This window comes from Triplophysa rosa, linkage group LG12, assembly GCF_024868665.1.
Source record: "Triplophysa rosa linkage group LG12, Trosa_1v2, whole genome shotgun sequence".
In the NCBI taxonomy this organism is placed as follows: domain Eukaryota; kingdom Metazoa; phylum Chordata; class Actinopteri; order Cypriniformes; family Nemacheilidae; genus Triplophysa; species Triplophysa rosa.
In genome coordinates this window covers 25,161,050-25,188,495 of record NC_079901.1, presented here as the reverse complement: position 1 = coordinate 25,188,495, position 27,446 = coordinate 25,161,050, and the positions used below count along the sequence as shown (strand labels likewise).

The 27,446-nt window shown below is 41.2% G+C and overlaps 2 protein-coding genes across 9 annotated transcripts in view; both read right to left on the bottom strand.

Annotated features, from left to right (window-relative positions):
- Nucleotides 1–21,248, bottom strand: part of celf6 (CUGBP Elav-like family member 6) — a 54,688-nt gene extending 33,440 nt beyond the window's left edge. For all 8 annotated transcript variants that reach the window (XR_008963985.1, XM_057347602.1, XM_057347605.1 and 5 more), the window contains exons 1-2: nucleotides 20,795–21,248; nucleotides 18,736–18,818 (exon numbers count right to left, since the gene is read on the bottom strand). Coding sequence is in view for 7 of the 8 variants with exons in the window: in XM_057347602.1 (XP_057203585.1) it covers nucleotides 18,736–18,818; nucleotides 20,795–21,020 (309 nt within the window). In the remaining variant the exon portion in view is untranslated. The remainder of the gene's footprint in view (nucleotides 1–18,735; nucleotides 18,819–20,794) is intronic.
- A 4,367-nt stretch (nucleotides 21,249–25,615) lies between these two features.
- The window catches only part of parp6a (poly (ADP-ribose) polymerase family, member 6a), a 22,574-nt gene continuing 20,743 nt past the window's right edge, over nucleotides 25,616–27,446 (bottom strand). The window contains exons 20-21 of the mRNA XM_057348087.1: nucleotides 26,836–26,995; nucleotides 25,616–26,760 (exon numbers count right to left, since the gene is read on the bottom strand). Coding sequence (XP_057204070.1) covers nucleotides 26,658–26,760; nucleotides 26,836–26,995 — 263 coding nt within the window. The 3' untranslated portion in view covers nucleotides 25,616–26,657. The remainder of the gene's footprint in view (nucleotides 26,761–26,835; nucleotides 26,996–27,446) is intronic.

The window sequence follows — 27,446 nt, the reverse complement described above, 5'->3', positions numbered from 1 at the left end:
TCAAAAGGGTGTGTGTTTGCACAAAAACTTGTTTTTGATGACACATCCATAATATTTTTATAAAAGCAAACAAAAACATTCAGAACTGTAAATGTCAAAATATTACAGTACAGATCCAGATCCAGCAGAAACGATTCTACATCATGGATTTATTCCTGAAATCATGAGTTTAAAGAAGTAGTGAAGAGTGAGTGTGTTTTTGCATTACAGATGTGACTGTGTGCGCGCGTGTGTGTGTGTGTGTGTGTGTGTGCTGGAGAAGTATTACAGCAGATTTCATCAGCAACTGCCTAACAACAGCCCCACACTTCTGCCCGACAACCACATTCACATCCCTGCCCAACAACAGCCCCATACTCCTGCCCGACCACCCCCTGACAAACACATCCCCGCCCGACAACCACATCCACATCCCCACCCAACAACCGCATCCACATCCCCACCCGACAACCACATCGACACCCGACAACCGCATCCACATCCTCACCCGACAACCGCATCCACATCCCCACCCGACAACCACATCCACATCCCCACCTGACAACCACATTGACACCCGACAACCGCATCCACATCCTCACCCGACAACCGCATCCACATCCTCGCCCGACAACCGCATCCACATCCTCGCCCGACAACCACATCCCCACCTGACAACCACATCGCCGCCCGACAACCGCATCCACATCTCCACCTGACAACCACATCGCCGCCCGACAACCGCATCCACATCCCCACCTGACAACCACATCTCCGCCCGACAACCGCATCCACATCCTCGCCCGACAACCACATCGCCGCCTGACAACCGCATCCACATCCTGGCCCGACAACCGCATCCACATCCCCACCTGACAACCTGAGAAACTTTGTTTCATCTTTCACTAGGGATGCACCGATACCATTTTTTAAAGACCGAGTACGAGTACCGATATTTTTTTCTGGTACTCGCCGATACCTATACCTATAACCGATGCCTGTATAATGTACAATAATGTTAATAAACCAGTATCTTACTGGTACATTTTCTTTTTTTCTTTTGTTTTTAGGTCTACTTAAATTTAAGTTCTATTTTTTATGATAAGTAGCACAATTTTACTAGCACATTTACTTCAGTTTACTAAAGTAAACAATATACTCTGTGGTGGGATTATAAAAAATTGAAGGGGGGTGGTGTGGTAATATGTGAGTGTATTATAACTTGTTCAAGTCAACTGGACGTTTATTTTGACGGGACGCCGCAAAGAGCGTTTGTTGAAGTTAACAGGCTTTTATTTTAACGGATCGCCGCAAATGGTGTTTGTTTATGTGTTTGTGTCCTCGGCGTTGAAAGCTCCACAAGTACAATGCGTTCAGTACACGCAACCGCACCACTCTTTCACACACGGTGACGCAAAACGAGCAGAATACATATTTAAACAGTATCTGAATATTTCGTTAACTGTTACGTTAGCTGTTAGCTGTTCTGCACTAATTTCTTGTTAGGAAATGCCTGGATTCCGTTCGTGTTTTCCGCATTGCGGAAATCATAGGGCTCTATGTATGTCACGTGAGGTATCGGTGTGTCAGTATGAGTACGAGTACACGAGCTTGGTATCGGGCCGATACCGGTATCGGTGCATCCCTATCTTTCACTATAAATGAGCAATTGCAATAGTGATGGTTGACTGGCTATAGGTTTGGTAGTTTTATTAATGAAAGTTATTATCAAGTGTTACTAAAAAACAGACAAATGTACCCTGATGATGACGGGTTATGATCAGAAAATAAGAACAGCAGACCTGCGTGACACACTAATACAGACACACATGAGGGAGAACATCTCCCGTCTCAATCCAAACACAGACAAGTAATCTTGTGTTTTCTCTCATCCTGAGCTTTCTGAAGCGTGCCATGTGCATTAGGATTACGGATGAGCCACGAACAAAGAGCAGAAAGAATAAATCAGACACAGATGAGAGGACATATTTTACCATGACACCTCGTGTGAGTTTATGGAGCAGGTGTGACGGACACCGACGCCACACCACAAACATGATTGAACACTATCTAGGGCACATTGAATCATCAAATGAGAAAAATGACTGCATGCTTCATTTCAGACACTCCATTAGCTTTGACCTGAACAACCGAACACAGAAAACAAGCATTTTCCCTACAAAATAAGAAATAGCATGATACCGTGATTCACCGTGGTATTAGATGACAGCATCAAGAGGAGTGAATTACACGAAAAAACATCAAAATATCTCACCTAAATGTCCCCTTAAAATCAATCAAAATTAAACCCACTCAGCTCACATTGACGGGTGGATTAAATGAAAAATACATGAATGATCCCAAAAATAAGAAATGAACTAATTATATAACAATTATAAATGTGTGGTGTTGTGCCATAAAAACACAGCACAGACACATTTCCACAGCTCACTCCGCTCCGTGAGTGGGTGTGTGCTAAAGTTCACAGTTTGTGTCGAGGGTTTAACTACGGTTCTCACTAAGTAACCGTACGATCTGAAAATAAACAGTACGTCTCGGTGTGAAACCACACACACATCTCTACACGTTAAAGCTAAGCTAAAGATGACATGGACTGAGTCGAGAAAAACTGAAGATCAACACTGAGACGTTCATCAGGAGAAGATCACAAACACACATGCAAAGTGAGAATAAAGAGGAAGGCCAGCAAAATGATTCAAGTATTCTTATTATTAAAAAAGAATGCCACAAGACTACAAACTACAAAAGACTGTTATTTATTAAGAAAACGACATCTGTGACTTATCATTTTACTCTGGATCTTTCTTACTGCACTTTCATTAATAAAGACAGTGTTAATATTACTAATGATATATGTTAGACAAACAGTAATCATTCGTAAAATTAATATTATGTATTACTTCTCCTACACTATTCTACATTAGTCTACATTAAATACTGTGTCATGTTCTTTATTAACATGGTTTTGTTTTTCTAACTGCTATTGTATGCAGCTTTGCTGTAAATGCACAATTATACCAATAAAACAACTTAAAACTGAAATCAACTCGCTTTTGATCTGATCTACAACTATTTTTTCAACAAACAAACATGCAATCTCTTCCACTTTCACAGTTGTTAAACCAGACACATAATAATGAAAATTTTAAAGAGAGGATTTAAAGAACAAACAAGCAGAACATCCGTGTGAAAGGAAGACCTGATTGTGAAATTGCACACATCTAAAATACATTTGTGTCAAATCGAGAAATCATTTTGTCCTCCTGTACAAGCATCAAATCTTCAGATCTGATTCATCAGAAATAAGGCTCAGGGCTCTAGACTAACTTTTTGCACTGGTTGCACTGGTGCGCCTAACTTTTTTTCTTAGGTGCACCAGCACAAAAGTTAGGTGCACCCAAATTTTCGACCGCATCGCATTTAACACCGCAGTTTTACAAGTTCACTTTTTTTTAAATCGCTGTCCATATAGGCAATATTGACTTGTACATGATTAACTAACAATCTGGTCAATATAAAGTTCCTTATTTGAAGCACAATTCTACAAGAAAGCAGGGCTCTAGACTAACACTTGAGAGAGGTGGCACTGGCACAAGTTATTCAGTTGGTGGCACCAGCCCTTAATTTGATAGCACCAGAGTCGTGGGGTGAGGTAAGAAAAAAGAATCACTAAAACTTCATTAAAATGTGTTTAATACATTAATAAATCAATTAGAAATTAATACAAATCATTGTTTATGATTGAATTATTTTTATTGTATATGTAAACTCTCTTTCAACACTTTACCATATATAAAGCACATCTTTCTTAAAGCTACTTTCTTCCTTTATTTGTTGTGAACGACTCCTATAAGAGAACACAATTCCTTTAATATCAGTGAGTGTTTTTGGGCCCGTCCGTTGTTGTTTGATGAACAATATAAACAGAGATCTTTATTAAGCTGCTGCCCCTTTAAGAGCTCGCGCAATATACTGGAACACGTGTTTTGTTTCCCAACTGTTTGGTCACGAAACAAACTGAATACCTTTACAAGGTTTCTTGTTAATATGGGAATTTTTAGGTTATTTTGTGTTTATTTGTCCGTTTCAGAGTAAGAAGGCGTGAAAGAGAACTGTTTAGTATTTTGTGCTCTGACTCTGGGCGCGCGCATCTCAAACAACCCGCGAGACCTGAAGGCTTTTAGTGATTATTCTTCATGACAGCTGCATTGATACACGTTTGGCTTCTATCAATAACGACTCACAAATAAATAGAATTTAGCGTGATGTATACCGTTTTGTATGCTTTGCAGTATTGTTAGAGATCTTTATACAATAGTTTAAACACGTGTTTCCTGCATTAGATTCACATGCATACAATACTCACAACACATTTGGTTATCTTTGCTGTTTTGTACCTTAGCAGGGGAAATTCTTGTATTCTGCATATTTATTTAAATTCCAAGATTGAGCGCTTCACTCGTCTGCTCTTTCGGTCCTTCGCCTCTTACCCATAACCCGCGAATTACGTCTTTGGGGGCGGGGCCACTGATAGATAAGGAATGGTTGAAAGAGGGGAGACGAAAATGAGTGACTGAATGCGCAGCTTGCGCAATATAACATTTCTGCGCATTAAATTTATAATACGCAAAAATTATATATTGATCAGTTTGACAGTCGCACCGGTGCGACCATTAAGAAAAACTTGTCGCACTGGCAGGAAAATTTGTCGCAAAATGAGACCATTTAGTCGCAGTCTAGCGTGTCAGAGCATTGGTTATGATTTTCGGACGGATCAGGCCTTAAATTAACATTCTAAACGAAAAAGTTGTCAATCGTTCTTTTCATCTTCTCTCATCATCCGCGGCTACATCCACTCTGTTTATATGACGGGCCTATAGGCTCCTCCCCTCTCTGTCTGACTGCAGCACAGCATTTTCACACGTACACACACGTACAGGAATATCTGGACCACGGCCAAACAGAGGGGGGTCCGCCCTTCACTATCTCTGATTGGTTTAGACCACGATATGGGCCTAATGTGTCTGTTGTTGAACCACAGGGAGACTTCAGCAGAGACTTTTGTTCCCTCGAACGGCTGCTCGCACCGGTGCGACCTCAGATTTTTTTTAGTCGCACCATTGAGAAATTAGGTCGCACTCTAGAGCCCTGTAAGGTGCTAGTTTGGTTTACGGAGTGTCCAACAACAAGTTTACGTACACTGTAAAAACACTTACATTTTCTAATAACAGGCGATTATTATTACCTCACTTCTTGAGTGACTCTCAAATGATTCGATCGGCGATTCATCCGTCGAATCCCCTCCTTTCTGTCAGCCTACTCTGATCTGATTGGTCAGGTGGTGTAGTCTGCTGTGATTGGTCTACCGCGTGCAGTGTCGAAAATGGAACGTAGGCGGGCATTACACCGAGTGACGCAAATCTGACCCGGAACTGAAATGAGAACGACAGACGACTCGTTCGAGTGATTCAGAGTCGACTCCTTTTTTCTCAAGCCACTAACTTTGTGATGCGTTCACTTTCAGCTTTACAACTTGACAGACCGCTTACATTCACATGTTAGAATAGTTGTCTCCTTAAAATACTCAAGAAAATGTCTCCAGACTTTCAGAAAAAGTTTTTTGCGAACCGAATCTTTTCCATCCTGAGAGTGTATAAAAGGTGGAAAACCCATTGGCGATAAGGAGGGGAAACTCCAGTTGTCTTCCAACTGAAAACAATAAGTCACCTGGCCAGTAAAGTTGCAAAGGCTACAGAATAAGACTGAACTTCACAGCAGACCGCAGCGTCTCATTGAGCTTCTACAAATAGTACATCTGAGACACACATTTCAGAAGTTTTTCTTCCTCTCAGTTCCATTTGCTCACACTTTTACATTAAGAACTTCTATATGGAGAGATTTATCATTGTAATGGATGTCTCTCTCTCAATTCAATTTCAAGGTACTTTATTGGCATGACCGTGTGTTCTTACAATATTGCCAAAGTATTGAACATACAACAAAAGACATGAAATAAAATAAGGTGCTAAGTAAAAGATCAAATATAGAATGAAATATAAAACAAATGTGATTTATTCTCTCTCTCTCTCTGGTGAACAGCAGCAGTATTATCAGGGCCGGACATACATGACACTCGCTTGCTCGCTGTCTTAATTGAAAAGTGAAGAAGGCAAAATAGAGTTTAGGGATTTAACAGACAAACTCATTTTCCTATCGCTCACCTGTCGTTCAGCAAACAGGTGACAAGTAATTCAGCCGTTCGCCTGTCGAGAGGCGTGAGGTGCCTGTGATCTCGGGTTAGGATGGAGAATATGAATGATCTGTTCATATGCTCAGAGACTTCCCCTCCACTCAACACAACCCAAAACAGACAAATACTGTCGTGTTACATTGTGTTTCAGCTCTTATTATTCACTGATGCTTGTCTTTTTTATACACGCTAATAAAGAGAGAGAGACACACACACACACTGAAGAGAGAGAGATAGAGAGACCTAAAGACACTTCTAAAGTTCAACGGCAGGAAACAGAAAGTACTGTAGAAGAGAAAAAGCAGCCAATTAGCAGAAAGCAGCAGGTGTTGATCGCCCCGCAGGAGGGGACGGGTGGAGCTCAAGCTTCTTCAAGAGCACAGGAGTTACTATAGCAACTGCCTGGCACAGTCCGTCTCCAGGGAAACGGAAATGTCACAGCTCCAACGGGAGAGTGAGCGAGATTACAGGTAGATGGATGTATGAGGTGTTATCTGTGAGACGTGACTGTCATTTCATCACTCAGATGCAATATAATCTAATTAATCTACCAACATTCACCATTCCACCCTCTCTCTCTCTCTCTCTCTCTCTCTCTCAATGTAAGTGTGCTTTTTTGGCATGACAACATGTACATTCGTATTGCCAAAGCATTTGCAGCTGGGCTGCGTACAAAATAGTGCAAGTATACAAACGAAAAAAAAGATAATTATAGTAATAAAATAAAATAAAGTGTGATGTATATAGTGCAACTTCAAGTGGTTTATAATATATGTAAATATATGATATCTGTGTTACTGTTTTAAGGCATTTTTAACTAAGACAACAATGCTAAATATCCAACTCGGACACGTTGACACCTGCTGTTAATTCTATATTTACACATATTCAACTGATGTGCATTTGAAAACAGAATGAAGTTTATTTTGTGGTTGAAATAAACGACATTTTGATCTCATATATAAAGTTTCTAGCCGGTGTAAACAGTCTCCATCTCTCTCTCTCTTGTCATTAGTGGCTTGTGCCCGGCAGAAACTCATTAACCCAAATGACTCCAGATTGCTCATTTATTATGGCTGTATTTCTAAGCACAATCATCCGCAGGCTGCAAACAATCAGACACGTTCGCAGCAGACAAATATTGGTTATTTTTCACAGCAGCTGTCGACTGATCTACAACACAAGACACCCTGACGGCTGGCAGCCCTTCTCTTGATTTAAATGTGATTTTTCTTACTAATTTCCCCCGTCTGCCTTCAACGATGTATTAAAAACAACCTGTTATGATGAAAGTGAAGAGACAACAGGCCGAGATGAAAATCATCAGGGAGAAAGTGAGAATCTGAGGTGCATGAGTCGTTTCTCTCTTTGATCACTGTTGTCTTCATCATCTGTGTGATTAAACCAGCATCACTCGTTCTGATCAACAAACAGACTCGTTGAGAATGACCTTACGGAATATAACCTTAGCATTTTTAGATTTCACATAAAGACAAAAACAAAATCGTTTACACAGTCAGACATACACACACACGCGCACGCAGACGGTGAGGTGTGTGTGCCGGCAGTTGACAGACACTGATGGGTTTCTCAGGAGGAATCAGAGACCCTGCAGGAATAAACCGAAAAGAAGAGAAATATCCCACCAGCTCTGTGCGCGTCTCTCTCTCTGAGTATTATGGTCTGTTTCTGTATGTCTGTGTGAGGTGTAAGAGGCGTCAAGAGGCCGTTTGATCATTAAAACGCTTCATTAGTCTCTTAATATGTGAGGGAGTTTCAGCCAAAGGCTTCAACGCGTCTCCTGATACAAGTGTGTTAAAGCTGCTCAGATCCACATGAAGACACACAATGCCACACTGTAAAAACGGTTTTCATACATGTGTCCGTCATACATACACCCCCTCATCATATATACAACACATTGTTCTGACTCTGGTGTCTTAGAGAATGACTTGTGAAATATCAGAGAACCAAGAGTTACCCAAAGATAAATCTTGACAAGAGAATAAGATGATGTCATTGGTGAGCGGGTTCTGATGATGTCATCCCTCCCCTCCTCAATTACACTTTCACTATTATGAAGCTCGAAACATTCACATTCTGTCCTGTTCTGTGGTCTGCACTGCTCAGAGCTCATCTAGAACTCAGACACTGAACCGTGCAAAATCAAAAAAGCATGAACAGGTCAATCATAATCATAATTTAATACATTAAAAACGTTCTCCTGTAGCCATCGCCCGATGCTAATTTGGTAAACATCGCCCAACTTTTAGACCCGCTACCGCCAACCGCCTCTCCACATAAACGTTTTTGTGCCGCTTCAATTAACATTCCGACGTGAACTCATTCTCGAACATGAACATTTTCTTCGCAGTCTGATGTTGTTTTACGAAGGCTTATTTGTTTTGTTTTGAGTGTGTGGTCAATAAATAAAGGAAGGGATAAAAATGACCCAATTCCTCCCGTTTGTCGCGCCCCACCTGTCATGTCTCTATTCCCCCACACTTTGAGAAACGCTGATGTAGCCTAACCGCTGGAGTAAATCAATACTGACCTGAAATAGAAAGAAATCAAACTACACAGAACTAGAATCATTATAACCCACAATAGAAACCAGGGTTGGCCATCGAGCGCAGTGAAAACAAAACTTCAGACTTATGTACCCGCCCGATCCCTGCGCTCGGCGATCAAACAACGTCTTGTGGTGCCGTCCCACAAAGGGAAAAATCCCTCTGACGCACTTTCTCCGGATGTGTTCCACGACTCTGGAACGATCTCCCTCTTGCCACAAGATCAGCGGATTCTCTAGTTGTCTTTAATAATCGGCTAAAAACACATCTCTTCCGTCAACATCTGACCCATTTCTTCTACTTCTTTTCTACTTTCCTATCCCCCCCCCAAATAGACAAAACAAAAAGGATATTCTTAGCTTCGTATACTGTGGGAGGCTAACTGAGTGCACCTCTGCATTGTTGTTCTTGTCTTGCAAATAATTGCTTCCATTGTTTTCCCCTACTTTGTAAGTGGCTTTGGATAAAAGCGTCTGCTAAATGACTCAATGTAAATGAAAAACACAAACGGAACACAACAACTTTATCCACTACTGCCCAAGTCTTCATTGTTGAAGGATTACGCACATGATTACTGAAACTATTGATGATGTTTCATGTTTTTCAGTATTTTATAAAGTTCAACCAGATCAAGAAAATATAAAAAACAAGAGTCATGTCCTCACATCTTGCGCTCTAGACAGTTGTGTGTGTGTGTGTGCGCATCTGACCCCACAGGTCACACACAGGTCAAACACACTCTGATCACAGCGTGTGTGTGTGTGCGTGCTCTCGTTTCATCGAGTTATTTTGCCGTGTTCCTCGAAAAGAAAATGAAAACATCTCTTCCACAAATTTCTGTCACTGCCTGGGCAGAATTCATTTAGTTTAAGGTAATGTAATATTCTCTCTCTGCTGTCTGTGTTCATGAGGATATTAAAGCTTGAGGTACACTGAGCTTTGTTCTGATTCACGAGATGTTTCATCTATAATAATAAGCATAGTACACAGCAATTACGAGCCGTTTCCATGGAGACCAGACGAGGCTTCGCTTCAACTAATCAAATCACACAGACAGGATCAGACATTAACACAAACACGTATCGAGCTCTTTAGCACAAAACACAAGCTGCGTGAGAATGAATGTGTTCATCATTATTTCTGTCATGTCTCAAAAGCAGTGAATCAGGTTATTCGATGAGGAGATGTTACCCAGCCAGTGCACATCTCAATGATATTCTGCTTTTATTCACTAGTATAACATTCATTACATGAAACAGCATTACATTACTGTGTTAACTTCATGACTGTAAACTGAATGAGTGTTTAACATGAACCTCACTGAACATCAGACAAGAAAGCCAGGATGTCATTATGAAGAAATGACGGCTGATGCATTTGAGTAGATAATAGTGCATTCAATCTACCTTCAATCTCTTAAAACCAAGCAACACTGAGAGCAAACGTTTGAGGATTTGAACACGACAGCGTTGCGATCTCTGAGGTTTACACACACGCGTGCTCTCCTCCGTGCTTTTCAGCATCAGAATCTCGACGCTCGTGTTTATTCTTCACTCCTGAGAACAATAAAACAAACATCTCCATCTGCTCTCCTGCCGTCCTGCCGAGAGAGTCTGACCGTTACAGTCCGTTTAGACGACTCCCTCACGCTGTGCACACTACACCATACCTCTTCACTGCTCTTTACGTGAACAAACACCAGACGAGAGAGAATCAACATGCTGTTTGAAGATGACGTACACATCTCTAATAGGTTGTAGATGTCGATGCTTTGGGTCAACCGTGGATCACGTTGACCCAAAAATGAAAATTCTGTCATCATTTACTCACCCTCAGGTCGTTTCAAACCTGTATAAATGTCTTTGTTTGTTCTGATGAACACAGAGAAAGATATTTGGAAGAATGTTAGCAATATTCGGTTCTGGGACATCATTCACTACCAAAATATTTGACATGAGATATTTTGAAGAATTAAGGAAAAAAAACAGTTCTGGGGCACCTTTGACTACCATTTCATTTGTCCTACTGTGGTAGTCAATGATGGCCCAGATGAAAGCATTCTTCCAAATATCTTTCTCTGTGTTCATCAGAACAAAGACATTTATACAGGTTTGAAACGACCCGAGGGTGAGTAAATGATGACAGAATCTTCTGTCCCTTTAATTTGCTCCATCTAAAATTCCTCGTGGCGTGTTTAGTACAAAATGATTGTATGACCCTGCTTCTGTGTGATGGTTAACATCTATATCTCCGCACACGTGTGTGTGTTTACGCAGGCGTTTGGTGCGGACAGATGCTGTCTGACCCGGAGAGACGGAGTCCTCGCTCAGAGGCAGATTTCTCCAGCTCCAGGTCTCATTAAGGATCCATTAGTGAGACAGCTCATTAAAACACATGCGCTGAGAGCTGATAGCAGCGGATGGGACGGTGAGAGCTGATTGGATTAAATCATTATAGAAATGTGATTTTACAGGCCCGTCTGCTGCAGAAACCTTTAAACAGACATTGATTGCCTCCCTCTGTCTGTCTGTCTGTACCTGCTTTGACTTCCTGTAATGAATTTTACCCACAATGCAATGCCTCAACTGAAAGAAGCGTGTCTTTCATATTCAGATTGATGAATGCTGCTAAAAAAAATAAAACCGTGCAAGGCAAATTAAGAATGATCTCAATATGAACTCAAACATCCAACTTTTCCAAAATCAAAGCAACTTCAAGAGGTATGATTTTCAAAACTACAAGAATGTGTTCTTAATATTCTTAATTCTGTCGGTTTTTTTCTCCTCTCGCCCTCTTTCTCAAAGAAGGTAATATGACAGCCGTGTAATGATTGATTGACAGCTCTCTGCATCCGTCTGCCGGTCAGCGGCCTGAGGTGTAATGGGCGAGCTGTGATTGGCTGTCAGATTGATGGGCGGACAGATGTGCCTTTGAGGGCCGTCAGAACGGCCGTCGCCGCCCATCGTTTGTCCCCCGGAGGATTCTGGAACTCTGGGAGAGAGAAACGGAGCGTTTCTCTTTGGTGAAGGTTGCAGGACTCCGATTAGTCTCGCAAAGCTCACCACCAGACACGGCTGCAGGACGGACGTCTCACCTGCTGTCTGACAGCGGTTAATGCGGACCGCCGCTCAAATGCCAAAGCTCATGACTGTGGTGACATCCGGCCGCTTCACGTTTGACTCCGCTGTCAAAATATGACGTGTGCTCAGACTGAAATAAGGTTTGCCCTCTACAGAAAGCATGTGAACGCCCATCGCCGCGAGTTTGAGTCTACTTCACTGATTTTGGATTGGGGCTGATGTGAACTGCGTCCGTCTGCACTGACCGCTGTCTCGCTGTGACAAATAATCTACAAGAAAACACCTGAGAGAGAAAACGGTCTGCACGCGGTTATATTGTCAACATAATCAAGGTTCAGTTGTGATGCGAGATAGGACTCAACACTGACTATACACACAACATTTGATGACCTCGAGTAAAGAGTAGGATCTGAGTTTGATATTATCTCAACATTGTCATGGAATTTGACTTTCAATTGCATCTTTTATCTGATGTAACAAACGGGACAAGTAATAGAAATCCGTAATATCAGTAAAAATGCTCAAGAGTTCTCAGTGCTTCAACATGAGACTCGTGTGCCAAACGGACTCTTTCACTCAACTGAATCCCTTTGATTTCTGAATCGCATCACATCTGCTGTAATTCATTATCTTCGGTCTCTGTACACTGCACTTCTCTCTAGCCGCACATTTAAAAAGGAATCCAAGGAGACGTTTGAAAGCTCTTAAATGATGCTATGATGAGAGGTGATAATGAGTTGTTGGACCACAGATCACATGATGGGAGAGAAGCAGAGCTCGGATGAAAGACTGACAGACGAACACACGCCGCTCGAGATTCACAACACAACTGGAATATTATATTCACCAAACTACCGCTCACATCGCAAAAACATCCAGAGGACGGCGACAACAGAGAGAAAACACAAGGGATGATTTTCTCATGCTAATTCTTTGGTGATGACATTCGACCTCGAAACTACAACTAAATAAAAAATAAAAATGAGAATAGCCTATATGGGGAAATGTGCTTAACTGCCATAAAACGTATATATCTGTCACAGTATAATATAATATCTTCATTCATATGCTTCAAAATGTAAAGGTTGTTAAAGGTTTGGCTTCAGGCTCATGGGATTTCTCACTGTGCTGTTTGGTCTCTGGTGGCAGACGTTATTGATGAAACACTATATTTACATTCATGTATTAAAGCTGAAAGACGGATTAATAATGTGTGTGAATACTGAGAGCTGTTGCAAACGCTCCAGATGGACTTTTATTGGGTTATCTAGATGATACTGAACCATTTTATTCATTGCCAAATACACAGACACTCTCTCTCTCTCTCTCTCTGCGCTGGTTGCTGCTTGATCGTATCACGAGTCATGTTCGGTAAAATTTATTCGGCCCTTGCACATATTCGGCCGAACAACAGACTTGCGTTTTTTGCTATTTTCGGCCGAACATTTTTGGTGGCCGAACATTCGGTGCATCCCTAAAAAATTTAATTATTGAGGGCTTTACTGATATACAGTAAGTGCACATTCTACACGGTATCAGTCCAGGCTGTGGAGGCATTGGTATCACTGTATGTTTGTAATACTTTGAATTCTTATCTGGTTACTGCTGTCATTCGTTTGTTTGTCATTTTTTTCATTTGACTTCGAGTCTGTAATGAAAGTGATGATGGTGATGATAATATGTCATGCGTCATGTGTCAGTGTCATATGTTCATTGTCACACCTGTGATTTCTGGAGCGTGAGTCTTATGGCTCGTCCACACCGGAACGATCGTGCGCATTTATCGTCGACGTTTAATGCCTGGTGACTAAGCAAAGGGCGCCAATGTGAGTGTGCACACCGATGCGCAAAACGCCAGTCGTAAAAGCGTCTTTCTTTTAAACGCATCGGGCTCGTTTCTTTGTTTGACGCGCCGCGTTAAAAACTGGCCGACCAATGAGATTGGTGCTTTTGTTCACGTGCCTGGAGCTGCTGAAGTTACAGTAAAACACGACTTGGTGGCGCTCAAGCACAAAACGCTCTTGCCGAGCACACATTAGCTGTGTCTCGTTTCGTAAGGCTGCGTCCTTGTGTCCTCAAGAGGTCTCATCCTCTAAAGGGTGCAGTATATGGAGGATTCTCAACTTACAATTAAACGAGACATCCTTCGTAGGACATACTGGCAGAAAAGGAAACAGGAAGTACCACGTTGCTATGACAACACGTTGCACTCGCACACCTGTCAAATTAATGAAAATGATTTCTACATGATTTAAGAGGTATAAGTTGGTTACTTTCTACCCTAAACAATGCCAAATGAGTTAAACAAATATACAAATTTTACCTTACTGTTTCAAAACGTCTAAAAATCACTAAGCACTTGTAAACCTATTTACTACATATGCCTGCTAAGATTAAAAAAATGTGGCACATATTGTAAACCGTTAACATTTAAACACCACATATTTGCTTGAATGTGCCGCTGTTGCCGTTTATTCAAATAACAGACGTTGGCCGACGCAAAGAATTGTGGGTTATCTCTAGCAACGAAGGATACACCTCATGTATCCTTCGAATTCCTGTCAAAGTAGGTTGACAGCATTTGAAGGATGCCTCCGGAGAGTCCTACCTGATTTTATTAAACGAGTCGAATTGAGACCTCTGGAGGACGCAGCCTTACGAAATGAGACACAGCCATTGACTAAGGCCCTGTCCCAAATGGCGCACTCCGATCTTGTGGACCTCCTCCGAGTCCACACTTGATGACGTCAGGAAGTGCAAACCTATAGGGCACTAGGCACGAGTCCACAAGGGTACATGGGAGTGCATTTTGGGACAGACTTCAAGACATCACGCCGGAAAGAGCAAGCGGTCCTTTCTAATCACTCTCGCGGTACTTCGCTGATCAGTCTGCGCAGCGCCGTGTGAAGTCGACCACTTGTTGTCCCATTGTTGTTATTTGGGATAGGAGCTGCCAGTTTTTATTGTTCTGTATTTCATATGTTGATATGCCACCCGAGCATTATGCAATAGATACTTGTTTGTAATGCATTCGTTTGTCATGATGTCATGAATGTATATTTATTCATTTGTTTACACTATACTTAATGTGACACAACATGGCTTATTACCTTAAGTTAGAAAATGCACTGCATTCAAATATTTTATTCTTTAATAGCTGTCTTAACAGAAAATAAATAAGCAATAATATGAATAAGTAACTAATTAATAAATTAATTTTGAATTTGAGCAAAACATACATTTAAAAATGTATCCGTCATGTTTACGTATATGTCTGACATCCACGACACTCCTCCCATCCGTTCTGTGATTGGGCGCTCGCAAGGATTCCTGGGTAGGGGGCTTCAGTGGAGTCTCACTCAATACGCCCTTTTCACATGACGTCACGCATCTTCCGTTCTGCCGCGAAGCAGTGTGTCATTACTTCCGCTAGCACTCCAGTTCATAAGGTGGCGGTAATGCACCTATAAGCTGATTTGCCAACCGCCAGTAAAACTCAAGAAGAAGAAGTTACTTCCGCTAGCGCCTCAGAATGGAGTTTACCAAGTGGCTTGCACATCTGCCACAAATACGTCTAGATGATGTACAACGTCTTGCAGACAAATTTTCGCTAACGACAAGATCAATGCTAGAGAAAGGATACAAATTCTTTGTTGAACAGTACCTGTTTGATTATGAAGGTAAGTGTTTTGTTTTCTTTTTGTGTTAGCGAAGGTGCTAGGATAAGTACTTGAATAAGTGTTCTGTCAGTTTTTTTTTTTTTTTCTCACTGTTGTTAAATTCCAGCGCGACGGCAAAACGGAAGTTCTTCTTCTTGTTTGTTGCAAGACGGATGTTATGATTAGTGATGGGTCGTTCTTGAACGATTCGTTCATTTTGAACGAATCTTTAATGTGACTCGGGATTCGTTCAGCCGCGCATGCGCATTGCGCAACATTCTATGGGTCCTGTACTGGAATTCAAGAAGAACGAACGATTCAAACCCGAAGACTCGAGAGGTGAACTAATCAATTCTCTTTCCGGCTCAGACCTCATTGGTTTAGCTTACGACGCTGTCACGTGATGAACGAAGGAGTCAAACCCGAAGACTCGAGAGGTGAACTAATCAATTCTCTTTCCGGCTCAGACTGCATTGGTTTAGCTTACGACGCTGTCACGTGATGAACGAAGGAGTCAAACCCGAGGCCTTGTCAGATAAGAGGTGTGGTGAGCTAATCATAGACTAAAGACCCAGGTAAACAATGAATTAATCTTTTCTGTTTCTTATAGCATTATAGTTTTGTATTGTTTGTAATGTGATCAACGTTTGCATAATGAACGAAATGACTCGAAAAAAGATTCGTTCATTTTGCTGAACGAGACTCAAAGATCCGAGTCAGTAAAATGATCCGAACTTCCCATCACTAGTTATGATACACTGCTTTGCAAAAAGGCGGAAGTTAAGTGACGTCATTGTGAAAAGGGCGTATGCGGGCTTCGCCGAAGACCGCATCGAGGGCACAAAGGAGGCGCTCGCGAGCAGACTCCTGAGCGCTAAAAAGACAAATGGGACACCCTACGGACGTCCACATGAAGTGCGCCATTTGGGACAGGGCCGAAGAGGAAGCAAGATGAATTCTTCTTCTGTGACAAGCGAGTGTCGGAAGCATAAAGTTGCGCAGCGCCACCTTGTGTACCGGGGCGTTTCTGTTTTTCATCAAGCGCCATCTATGTCAAGGAGTGAATTTGCACGAATTTACCGACGCCAGAGAACTGCCGCGTCCACATCCGTATCAGAAGCGTTTCGTTCCTCATTTGAGTAAAGCAGAGGAATTCAAAGTTTACTTTGCTTTTTAATCCACCTCGTGAATGTGTCACTCGGCCTCCATAGAAATGAAATGAACTGAAGCGCTCGCGCACCGTCGCTTGCTTGCAGGTCACGCACAGAAGAATTGTTTTGTTTGTTTAAAAGATTCACAGTTTAGTGCCAGCTTAGGCTGTTTACAAAGCATTGTAAAGTTTCCTTTATTTTATTGTGTCAAAATATTTCATCCTTTAATCTTAATTCTTCTTATAAGATAAATAGTAAATATAAGGTATAGCCCTAAATTAAGAGTTCATTCGCAAAACAGATAACTTTGTTTTTATTAATTTTCGTAAATCATGTTTTTTGTGCATTTGAATTAGAATTATTAATTAATTAATTATTAATGAATGAATATTGTATGAATTGTATTACAGTTTTTATTAACAACCGTTTACCAATACTTAAAATACTTTTTCTAAACTCTTAACACAGTAACACACCTACAGCACACAATTAGCCAAATAGTTAATTTTCTTGCCAAAACCACATTTTGTTAAATAAATACAATCTTTACTTTCCAAAATGCTGAATGCCTTTTTCAACATATGCTAACTCTATCAAAACACAGCAAACCTGATTCAAAACCGAGTCATTTGGACAAAACATTAGCATTCGTTTTCTATCCAACAGGAACATATAGTCAATCATAGCGCATATATAGACTGTCAAAATTACGAAAACTGCATTACTTGTCATGTTTCAGTTCGACCTGTGCAGAAAACATACAATATGAAAGTCATTTTTTAAATAATTCAGTCAGCTGCACATTTTTTTCTACTGTGCTGTTTTTTTCTTTTCTGTACCACAATTCCTCTGTGTGGATTCATTTTAAAGGGGAAGAGCGGGGCACAATGTAACGCTTTTTGGTTTTAGCTCAATCACTCAAAAACTATTTGATAGATAGATCTATACAGAGCTTCAGCATTCGGATGCTCATGATCATGTAATAGAAAGACTTCAACATCTAGCTAGCTCAGATTGAGATTGGAATCAGCTATTATTCAATTATAACTAATTCTTAACAGGTCTTGTAAACTGCTGTTGTTGCAGAAGAAGAAGTTTTTTACTATATTTAGGGTTTCGAACATTAGATCTTCATTTTTGTCATGCTGTGTTTAAGCATTTGTAAAAAAGATAAGAAAGATCCATAATTTTGGTATGGGGTAAGCTTGTGTGAAAAGAAAATGTAAGCATTTTAGAAACGTGTTAATCGTATTGAGTGAAAACAACATGAATTGTGTTAATGGTATGGTCACAACGGACGGATGTTGTGATAATTGTGTTTAGAGTTTTGAAAATGTGACTACAGATTGGTCAAAGGGATGTTAGCAATCGAAAAAAAACTGTAATGAAAAACAATGAGCTCTATGTTTTTGAAAATTCAGATAACCTGCACGATATTCGGAACTGACTATACATTTTTCACTAGACTTCATATTGATACCAAATTAAATTCAACAAACTTGATGTTTTCTCTCAAAAGATTTCATTTGTTTTAAGCATTTTTGACATCATAAGGATGTCTTTATAGTGACAGTCACATAAGGATTACAGCCTGTGAAGGAGCAGCGTGACCTCTGAGACTCATATCACACTCCACTAAACAACACATCCAGATTGTCACTAAATGAATTTATATTATACGTGCTTTTAAATATGGAGACAACGAGGTCTGGGATAAGAAAAACACACACATACAGAAGTGAGCATAAATAATGTGAATAATGATGGTGGTGTGTGTTTGTGCTAGTGTTGCGTCTAGTCGTGTGTTGTTTCATCATTCTCGTAGGTTTGTACAGCATCACAATGTTCTGGTCCTGTCTGCTGAAGGTCTGTGAGAGCTCTAAGCCACAAGTTTTTTATTATATGAAAGAAAAACACATTACGACTTCCATTTACCTTTACAATTCTGCAGCTGTGCTTGTGAAAGACAGAAAGAAAGAAAGACTGAGATAAGGAGTAAACAGAAGAGATAGAGAGAATACTTACCCCGGGTAGAGTCTTCTGTTCATGGAGAGCGTTCTGAGCCTTCAGCGCTGAGTCTCGGGCACAGTATGTTAGAAAGGCACATCCTAAAACACACACACACACACACACACAGTGACGGTTAATGCCAACAGCAGCAATATTTAAAATCCCAAAAATTGGACAAACACAGAAAAACACCCCAAGCTGGCATTTTAAACACTTCTGTGAGACAATTGAGAGTACAGATGAATGTAAATATGCTTAAATATCAGAAGCAGATGTGTTTCTGCTGGTGTGATGGACAGGTGAGCAGGCAGCAGGTGACCCAATGAGAGGCATTTCTGCAGACACAAGCAGAATCACACATCATCTCACTGCCACCATTCCTCCTCTGAGACCACACACAACTACAGCCAGAGGGTCTGGAGAAGCCTTCAGAGTAGTACACTTCATCTCAATGAGTTTTGCTTCAGGGCCCATTTTTTTAAGTTTAACATCAAATGGCAACAAAATCCCACTGGTTTGCGTGTTTGGTTTATAATGTTGTAAATGTTTCCGAATTTTTATTGTCAGCAGCTCATAAAGCTTATCTGTGTAAAAACACCATATTGCTTAATAACATCAAACCATATTTAATCTATTGTGTGTTGTATCTGAGCTGTTTAAACATTCACTGGAGTATAAAGTGTGACACATGTAAAACTGTCTTTCTCTGTCAAGAGGAAAAACATGTCCTCTAAAGACAGCCGCGGTACAATAATCGGTGACAGTAAAAGGGAGAACTTTCAGCAGGTTTAATGATGTGTGACTGAAATGTACAAAGATTTTAGCGGGGCACTGCATGACATGGAGTGATCCTGAGAGAGAAGGATTCCAACTCAAGCCAACCGCCACAAATAACTGCCTGCTTTCCTTTACAGATCAACAATGACACAGTTCAAGAAAGTAAAGAATTGCAGTATTGACATGTTTGTATATCTAACAGGAGGTCAGTTATGATTCGTGATTCTCACACTGCCGAGTTTCCTCAGGCCTATTCATGTAAAACTAACAGCTTTATCAGACACATCTGATCTACTGACAACCAACAGCACAAAACCAGCACAACTGCCATCCCAGCATGAGAGAGCATCGTCATTATTATTAGGCTACAACATAAAATAACGAAAACACATTTTACAATTAAATCAAACATCCACCACGAAAAATACATATTTTTAACAACTCTTTATCATTTTTATTAGCAATTTAGTTTGCCCTATAATTGAGCGTGTAATAATAAAATAGTGTGTGTGCGCGCGCAAGCATTTCTGTTATTTACTGTCATTATAAGCAAGTCTCATCTTTCGTGTTTTAGTACAGAGGAAAAAGCTCAAGAACACTTTAAATACAACTAAAGACATAGAACAAAATGCATAACATTAAATAGTTAAATGACAAAAAAAAAACGAACTGCATACACCGTAACAGGAGAAACGCATGAGAGAGAAACGAAAGAGACATGAGCTGCGATGAGCAGAAATGACGAGAAATCATTAACGAATATTCACCGAGAGCTCGTGCACACTGTGGGGTTTATCAAACTGCCTGTTTTACACACACATTCTTACAAATAAAACATAGCCTATTCTGTGGCTTTTTACATCATGTAAAAAATATTGTAAGCCGCTACTAAACTACTTATAGAAGCTATTTTAATGTGATGTGAGCTCTACAAATGACTTTCATCCGTGCAGCCGAATGTAATCCGGCTGATTCAATCATGTTATTGTCTTCATATAACTTCATTTAGATTTGATTACGTTTCGTTTGATCTTATATTTCAGCAACGAAATCTCTTACTATCAAGAAAGCAGCATTTATCTCCAGAGAGCCGAATAAAGTATCAGGCTGGTTTTAAGCTTTTGTTTTTAAGAGTGTGTAAAGGCAGTGACGTTTGGATGGATTGTGAAGCGTGCACACGTGTGTTGATCCCAAACACACACAGGCACGCTCGCGCGCGCTCAGACTCGACAAGACTCACGAATCAAAGCCGTTTACGCCGAATGCACGGGAAATGAAAGTCCGCGCGCACACCGACCTTTATGCATCCCGGTGAAGCGGTCTTTGAGCACGGTGAGCTCGTAGATCTTGCCGAATTCCTCGAAGAGCGGCTTGAGGTCTTTCTCCTCGAGGTTGCGCGGGATCTGGCCGATGAAGAGCTTGATGGCGTCGTGATCTTTCATCGGGATCGCGCTGTTGAGTCCGTTCATTCTGCCGGAGCTGTCCGAGGTGCCGAAACCATTCTCCGCCGTGACCGTGGCCATATTTCTCCCTCCCGCGCGCTCTCTCTCCCGCTCTCTATCATCCACTCCCCCCTCTCTCTCTCTGTGTCACACACACACACCTGTACGCTTCCCTGTCGATGTTATTTCTCCTCTCTGGCGCTCTCTTTCTTCTCTCCACTCGTGTGTCCGCCTCTGGATTCTTGCACTTTTCACGCTCGTCTCCGCGCGTGACTCTCTCTCTCCTCGTGTCAGCTGCCACTCTGGCTCGTGACGTCAACGCGGGGCTCTTCAGTACACCCGCGCGCCTTATTTGCATAACAAACGCGGCACAGCCAATCACACGGCGAAGTGAGCGGAAAGAACCAGCGGGGGGTGGAGCTAGAATCAGAACAGTTGTACGGTGCCGGAGAGGCTGAACGCACACAAAATATCTCACGACACAGAGCTCACTTTTATAAAAGCAACATGTTTATCAGGCTGCATTTTGTGTGAGTTTATAAAAAATGTAAACAGTAAATGCATACTTTTCTTACATGAGCAGAATATCAGAAATTTTTTTCGCCATGTAATCGATTAAATTCACCTCGAGCTCAGTGCTGAGACTGTGAGAGACGTTGATCTGAAGACATGAGTTTTTTCACCAGAAATGAAATACACGTGCTTGTTATAAAAGATAAACAGATATCTCTGATAGTGTATGCGTAGCTGGCACAAATGAGATTCAGGGTCAACAAACATGTCATGTCAAGTCGTCTGTATCTGAAAAGCTCTGTCAACAATACACGTTAGTTTAGAGCCGTCGTGCGTGATGCTAGTTATATTTTAAAGCACATGGTTAGACGTAATAAAATTGATTTTGTCTTAATTCATATCATTGTCTGTCTTGCATTTGAAAACGAAATGTCGCTGTCCGTGGTGCTGAAACTGCTGCTTCCATTCCATCTCAGGATGAGTTTCAGCATGAATCTGCTCATAGGCCTACTGATGTGCAAACACACTAACATGACTGCTGAAAACTGGTAAAGAGTAGATACATATTGAAAAGAGGGAAGTGAGCACAATGGAGAGTGATTATGAACTGATTTATGTATTCTTTTCTGGGAAATGACACTTGTGTGCTCGCTGTTCAACAGATGAATTCTCCGTGTCGAGTCGATTGCTTCAGATAATTATCACGTTTCATTTTCTTTCTCGCTTCATGCAGGAACACATCAGGGAGTGAAAATCTCTTTTCTCCTGTACTTCTGCACAGCATTTTCTGCGGATCCGTCGCGTTTATAAGCAGAGCTGTTGCGAAAACATATCAGGCCCTTTTGTCAATGGCTTCAGAGGCTTTCGTTTGCATAAAAGTCGCTCATTTCGACACCATGTTGTTTATTGGTGGCGTGGTTTTTGTACCAGGAGCTCCCAGTAGGAACAAGAGCACAGCTGTGACAAGAACATCGCAAACGCAGGTACTGAAAGCTGGATGTTGTTGTACCGTGGCCACGAAAGCAGAGCGTGTAAAAAACGAATCTCTTTAGGACTTTGCCATCATGCCTATACAGACAAACATCAGATGGAGTCTAAAATCTGATTTTTAGATTGACTGTCCACACTTTTTAATGTCATGCACTGTATCAAATAAAAGGTTTTGAGCAATGTACATTAAGTAATTTTAAGTGTTTAGAAATAAAATTACAAACACAATAAAAAAGTCTGAATACTTTCAGAAGGCTCTGGCACTTGCACACACACACAGAGAGAGAGAGAGAGAGAGAGAGAATGACATCCGGTCTGTTTAGAGTCTGTCTGACTCTTATTGCTTCCAGCTGGGCAGAGGATGCAGTAAATGTCAGAGAATAAATACATAAAAAACAAACACATGAGGGGTCACCCAGACTGTCACGAGTCATTCTGTTAGTGGCAGCTAATGAATCCCAGAATCCTCTTCAGCTGAAACAGACCAAAACATCTCCCCGCATTCACATCTCCTGTAGAAGAGAAAATAAAAGTGTAACGAAAAGTATAAACGAGAGTTATATTAGATACAAACACACATTACACAGTATGTATGGGTACAGAAAACTCTTCTGTTTACAAAACACTGATAAATGTGGACAACATTAATTAACAATTTAGACACATCTTTCTTGGAAAAGTGATTTATAGCATTGAAATGGATTCAGACACAAAATGGAAAATATAGTTCCACACATTCACACACAAAATGGATTTAATCTGCATTGTTGCGTCTCGTCACACTTCTACTATCTGAGCACGAGCAGGTGTGTGTTCATAACTGAATGTGTGAGATTCCATGTCTTTCAAAGGCCAAATGTTAAAGGTGAAATGTGTTTTATGAGGCACTAGCAGCACAAACAGAATTACAAAAATATTCAATGTTTCACAAACACTGGAGGCAGAATAAACGCACATTCATCGGTGCTTTGTTGACAGGTTTCCACATCTGATATATTTCTGACACAACCTGCACACAGCTATCAGCTCCTGGGTCTTAAATGCCATTTGATTCACTTCTGCTGATGTCACGTCTGATTCCAGAACAACAGTCAGTCTGATGTCATGTTCTGGAATCAGCATTTCTTCATTTGATCCAATGTTTTATTTTATTTCCATTATTTGCCTCTGACTTCTTACTGCAATTAGACAAGATGAAAGAACATAATGGTGTGTATGCGTTGTGTGTTTACCCCTCTCATCACCTTCAGCTTTCAAAGCAGAACTGATGCAACAAATTCCGCATTCAACAAATTCGGAAAAACAGAGAGTGTGAGTGAATGAGTGAGTGAGTGAGTGAGTGAGTTAGGGGTGGAGAGAGAGAGAGAGAGATGGTTGTCCTTTTAAAGACACACTCTGTCACAACTGATCTCAGTCCAGCGCTTCGCACATTACATGTGCTGTCATAATAATGACATTAGTGTGTGTTAATCCAGAGCTCGCTGTCGGCAAATGCATCAAATAACAAACAAACAAACAAACATCTAAACAAACACAAACATGCCGTCACAATAACAGTCGTGAAAGTGACATGTAGCCAAGTATGGTGATTTAAAGATGAAATCATTAACATGACAATGAAGCTGTTGAAAAGATCACTGACCTGTGATACTCATGATGAGGTTTAGAAGAAAACACAGCAAATGACCGTTCACATAATGTGTCTGACACGGAAGTCAACAGAAAAACTTCACATTTGCGTAAAAGAAAGAAACAAATATGTTGTGAATCTTTGAAGACACCACAGCAACAGGAGAGACGAGTACATCTCTCTCTCTCTCTCTCTCTCTCTCTCATGTTTGTGTTCAAAGGCAGGCAGAAATGTCGGGGCTGTGGGCAGACAAACATCCCAAAATGCCACAGGAGAGACAGACAATCATTTATTTAGAATTGGGAACCATTTGGTAATTTCATTTTTTTGTGCTCTATTGCTTTATTGATATTGTTGTTAATATAATTGATTTGCTAACTGCTCTGTTACTTTCTACTGTTTCTCACTGTGCACAAATCTGTCAGACTAACATCCAGCAGCAGAAAAAAGATAGAAAAACTATTGCACGCACGCACACAAAAACCATCAGTTGCTATTGTTGTGTGTTTCTCCTGGGCAGCACTGAGATTACAGTGAGCAAATCGTTATTTATAGAGACAACATTACAACAACATCTAAAACACCATTATCACCTTTCTAATACTACAGTGTCAACGATTTGACTCGCAGTGAAATTGACAAAGAGATCCGAGACACAACAAGACACGTGTTCTGAGTTTCATTCATGTGTGCAGCACAAACAGGATGAGTTACACAAACATCACTAACACGACTGTATCAATAATGAACAAACAACAGTGCTGGAGAAATGAAGGACGACGGCGTTTGATGGATCAGAAAGCACGAAAGGAGGATCTGAACCCCACAAGATAATCTGAAACAAATTAAAGCACAAACACGACACACAACATCACAGTCAGAGATAACACACATTTAAACTCGCTGAGACATAAATGAATGACACTGAAATGAATAACAGGAGCACATAAACATGATCAACATCTCATTCATCCAGAGAGGACTTAAACAATTCTCAAACCCTGAAAACTGTGCTGCAGGCATGAATGAAATAAAAAATAGAGAGGATTTTGGTTAGTTTTGTGGACAAGCAAACAGGTAACTCCTGGATTTAAAAGAACTCATGATCAGTCTGAGCAGAGTCACATACTATAGACGTTTGTCTTAACCTGTCGTCTGTAACAGGTCACTGGGACTTTACGCACATTACATCTATAAACACATTCTGACACATCTCACCCTTATTTCATTAGTCTGTGTCACAGACTAAACACATGAGAGATTGTCTCTTACACTAGAGGCATGACACACTGACGATTGTTGTGCAGATAAACGCATCTGAATTGAAAGGAAAAATACTAAAATGAACACTGACAGATGTTTGTAGCGCTTGAGCGCCACCTAGTGGACGAGATCTGCAATAACACTGAGTGTTCATCTCTACACGATAATAAACTACAGCAGTCCAGCTGAATGTCACGAACACACTGCTATTCTGTCCTTGTTTAACAGACACGTGAAGCAGAGTGTTCATGGAATGACAGATAAACAGACTCTGTTCTTTCAGATTTCAATGATTTAGCAAAGAAAACGTGTGCCTTCTCATTTACAGTCAAAGACGCAAGAGCATCACATGCTGAAATATGTTTTCTCTGAATGAACCCAGCACATCAAAGCCATTAAACACAGATCAACCTTGTGCAAAACCTGTCTTTATTCATTGGGTCTTCATCATTCATTGCTGATATGTACAGTAAACATCCCCGACACACAAACCTGTCATATCCCACACACTTGACTCCAAAAAAAAACCACGTAGAACCTCTCAAATGCTCCAGACGAGCGGTCACCAACAGAACAAACAGAATCAACACATGAGCGACTGGACTCAATTCATGTTTCATATCAAGTCTTCTGTTTAAACGAGTTTGCTACTAATAGCGTACAGTTATAATGATAAAGAGTCTGTAGTGTACGTACAACAGGATTCATCTGTAAATATTTACTGCAGAAAAGGCTTTTAAATACTCAGGAATGTCCAAGATGTGAGAGAGAAGAAATAATATTAAACGTTGAAGTTTCCAGTCCGAACCCACAGACACATACTGTATGTGACGTCCACCATGAAGAAGACAGAAGTGTAAACATGATAAATCAGAGCGAGCGTCTGAAGCGACTGAAGAGCAGAAGAGAGGAAATTGACTTCAGCACGAAACCCAGAGATAAATTCTTCATTCATGTCATGAGTCATGTGACAAACGAGAAACATCATTTACATGTTTACAGATATTCAGTCTGCCCATCAGAGTCGAAAAGAAAACCAGCGACTTCATCAGCTGACTGTCTCCTCCAGTCGGGTGTTTGTATGGTTTTGATTGACAGCAGCTCTGGAAAAAGTCAAAGAGCGCTCAGTGGGCGGGGTTTATTGCGCAAGAAGAACGTATGACCGTTCGCTCCTGCGTCTTTCATCTCATGTCCTTCTGACAGTCACACATGACGGGAATAAAGAAACACAGATGGACGAGACGAGAGGTGAGAGAGAGAGACGCTCCTCTCCGTGTTCACCTCCGCTCTGAGGCTGCTGGTCGTGTCTGCAGGTAATCCCCTCAGCTGGAGTAAATCTGTGTGCCGATCACACGCATGATCTCCTTCTGTATCTTGGGCTCTTGTGTGTTGATGTTCGCGTCTCCCACCTGACCGTCTTCATACCTGAGACGCAGAGAGTCACTCACATCACAGAGTCATTCTTCACACCATCACATGTGCAGACAGACAGATACTCACACGAAGAAGAAGCGTGTGCAGACGTGATCGGACACGGGACACACCCAGATATTCCCGTGTTTCTGCAGGTCCTTTGATGTGATCACTGAGAGAGTGAGAGTGAGAGAGAGAGAGAGAGAGAGAGTGTGAGAGAGAGAGAGAGTGTGAGAGAGAGAGAGAGAGAGAGAGACAGAGTGAGAGAGAGGTGAGAGAGAGAGAGAGATGAGAGAGAGACAGAGTGAGAGAGAGAACGAGAGAACAGGAGAGAGAGGAAACAGAGAGAGAGACGAGACGATGACGAGAGAGAGAGTAAGAGAGAGACAGAGGAGAGAGAATGAGAGAGAGAGAGAGAGAGTCGAGAGAGAAGGAGAGAGAGTGAGTGAGAAGATGACGGAGAGAGAGGAGGATGAGAGAGAGAGTAAGAGATGAGAGAGAGAAGTGAAATGAGGGAGAGAGAGAGGGCATGAGGTGGGAGGAAGAGAAGAGCGAGAGTAGAGAGAGACGACGAGAGTGAGGGAGAGGGAGAGGGAGAGAGAAGCAGAGGAGAGAGAGGAGAGAGATGTGTAGAGAGAGNAGAGAAGAGAGAGAGTGAGAGAGAGAGAGTAGAGACAGAGAGAGAGAGAGAGAGAGAG